Here is a 2,738-nt window from a genome sequence, read left to right as displayed (position 1 = left end):
ATCTCAGCTTTTGTTGTTGTTTAAGTCGTGGTTTGACATTATTGTCTGTGGTTTGGTATTAGTTTCGTGTCAGTAGTGGTTTTACTACAAAAAAAAAATATATCTATTGTGACACTCATATTTTAATGTCTTCACTATAATTACTTTTAGCTACACGTTGAGTGTCACTAATTATGACATATACCTACTCTCACTAACGGTAGGTAAATGATTTAAGAAAATAAATTTGCTTCAGCCTTGTTTATTTTTTATTTAACTTCTCATTTCCCCCCAATCCAAATTTGTATGTTTTTCATTTTTATTTTTACCGATTTGAGTACCTGAGTAAATTATTTACTACATATGGAAAAGTCGTGTTTATTATTTTATAAAATAAATTATTTTTTTTAAAATTAATTTCCACTGTTATTTTATAGCTAGTTAAAAAATACTCCACCCATACTGCATTTGTATAAAAAAAATTCTTTAAAATGAGATTTATTTTATTTCACCTTACAACTTTCAATCTCTCTCCTTCTATGTCTCAACCTCGTCTTCTCCGTTTCTCCTCCAAAGCCAACCATTCCTCCAATAACTCCGATGACGATTCTTTCGAGTTCTTCCCTTGGTCCGATTCCGACAGCGGTGCGCTCTTCTTCTTTCTTTTTCAGATTTTACCTGCTTTCTTGATTTTCTGCCACACGATTAGGATTAGGGTTCTTTTATCAAAGTTTAGCTCAAATTCAGTTTTTATTCTGTTTGTCATATTTAAAGGATGAATTTGCAGGTACATCTTGTGGATTGTAGTTCAGGTTTCATAACTTTTAATTATGTTGAATTTTGTTGGAGTACTAGCCTCTAGAGGATTTTATTTTGTATATATATTTTTGATTAGATGAAACAACAAGTTTTTTTTATGAAACAAGATTTAGATTAGAGATTTTGTGAATGTGGATTCAATGCATCTGTTGTAATTCAAAGAATATCCTATATTACTTTATTATCGGTTAGGATGATTTTATTTGAAAGTCTGCATTTTGGAGCAAATAAATGATTTGATTAATACCAAGATTTAGAGATTGTCTTCGCTTTCATGTACAGGATATTTAATATGTGTTTGTGACTTCTCGCAGAATTTCAATGGCTTCCTGAGGATAGAGTTACATTGTTCACTACTGATGGACTGTTCCAGATCGGAGGCAAAATGGTTCCCCGCTGTGTGAGATCTTCAGATGTATGATCTTGTCATCCAATTTTATCTATTTTGCTTTCTGTTTAACTAAACAATTGAAACCTTAATTAGCTCAGTGATAGTATTTTGGTTATGTCTAGATTGTTGAACTGCATGTATCTTTTGGTGCATTGTAACTCTTATCTTTTGTCAAGAATCTACCACCCCAAAATCTTGACTTATTTTGTGGAGATCCAGCTGGAATTCTTATTGACATATATAATTAAGCTTTTTAAATTTCACACAAAGCTCTTTTGCATTTAACCAAACAGAATGCATCTGCATCCAAAACTTCTGCTGAAACTTAACTCTGTTGGAAGGGTAAAAACCACATTACTGAAGATGCTTTGATACTGTGTTGAGAATTAAGCTGTTATTGGTGAAGGTCTGAGTTTGTAGTTCTATTACTTTTTACAACATACTTCTTATCATGATTGTAAGGTTTTAATTCTATACTTGCTCCTTTTTGTGTGTTGCATGTTGTAACAAAGTTAGACTCTTTTTCCTTATTTATCCCTCATGTAGAATCAGCTTTTAAGCACATGACACAGTATACAACTTTTGAATCTTTCTCATCTCTGAAGTCTGAATCATCTTCATGTTTAGAAGATCCATTTTTATTTCAATGTTAAAGATTCTTTTAGATTGGCTAAGCAGATTCTCATGTTTCACAGAAGCAAGGGAAATCCAAAACTGCTAAAAGATTTCGAAGGTATCGAGAGAGTAACTACATGGACCCCAATCAAGGCCTTTGTCTGGGTGCACTCTTTGTTATTGCAGCTACAAATGTAAGTACCAATGCTTTTGACTAAACCTCCTTTATGATTTATCTTTTGCTGTCTTATAAATATGAATGTCCTCTTTTAAAGAAAATTTATAGTTTCTCTGTGGTGGATAATATAAAAGTACTATGAAATTTTTGTGAATTTCGTTTGGTTTTTGAAGCCAATGTGTGTGTCAATTTTCTGCCTCAGATGCACATTCGATTATGAATTTTGGTTTCGCTTATTAACCTGAAAAGTTAACTTTTTATTATTGCAAAGATACGGTTTTCAGGCTATATACAGAAGTAGAACCTGAGAAAAATTTGATAAAAGTCCATTTTACCTTTTTCTAGCTTCTTAAACATTTTTGTCTTCATTTATGTAGGTTTTGGGTTGGAGACTTGTGAATGTTGAAGGTGAGATTCTATAAGGTTGTTGAAGTTGCAGGCCATTTCCCCAATATCCACATCGAACAACCAAATCAAGTCAGAGCAGAACTATGGACTGCATCCATTGGTAAGCCTTAGACCAATACAATTGTGCCCCTTACAATCAATTAATCAAATGATAGGGTTGGATCGATATATAAAGGAATATATGTAATGTATAAATGGTTTTATGTGAATATTGAAACAACAAGTGCTGATGAACTGTCAGGTATCCTTGTTATTTTGACTTTACATCCCTGATCTATAGTTTAACCATTTTGATTGAGGTATTTATAGACAGATTGTTAGAGTATATTATCATTTTAGAAAATTACA

At 32.1% G+C, this 2,738-nt stretch overlaps 1 protein-coding gene across 1 annotated transcript; it reads left to right on the top strand.

Moving 5' to 3' along the window:
• The first annotated feature begins 504 nt into the window (after positions 1–504).
• Positions 505–2,724, top strand: LOC101499657 (uncharacterized). The gene is made up of 4 exons (XM_004513678.4): positions 505–624; positions 1,113–1,213; positions 1,885–1,998; positions 2,360–2,724. The coding sequence occupies exons 1-4, from the start codon at positions 519–521 to the stop codon at positions 2,402–2,404; spliced, it is 366 nt and encodes a 121-aa protein (XP_004513735.4). The 5' UTR covers positions 505–518; the 3' UTR covers positions 2,405–2,724.
• The last annotated feature ends 14 nt before the right edge of the window (positions 2,725–2,738 follow it).

This window comes from Cicer arietinum, chromosome 5 (assembly GCF_000331145.2).
Source record: "Cicer arietinum cultivar CDC Frontier isolate Library 1 chromosome 5, Cicar.CDCFrontier_v2.0, whole genome shotgun sequence".
Lineage (NCBI taxonomy): Eukaryota > Viridiplantae > Streptophyta > Magnoliopsida > Fabales > Fabaceae > Cicer > Cicer arietinum.
The sequence above is the reverse complement of the archived record's forward strand: the minus strand, read 5'-3'. Positions and strand labels throughout refer to the sequence as shown.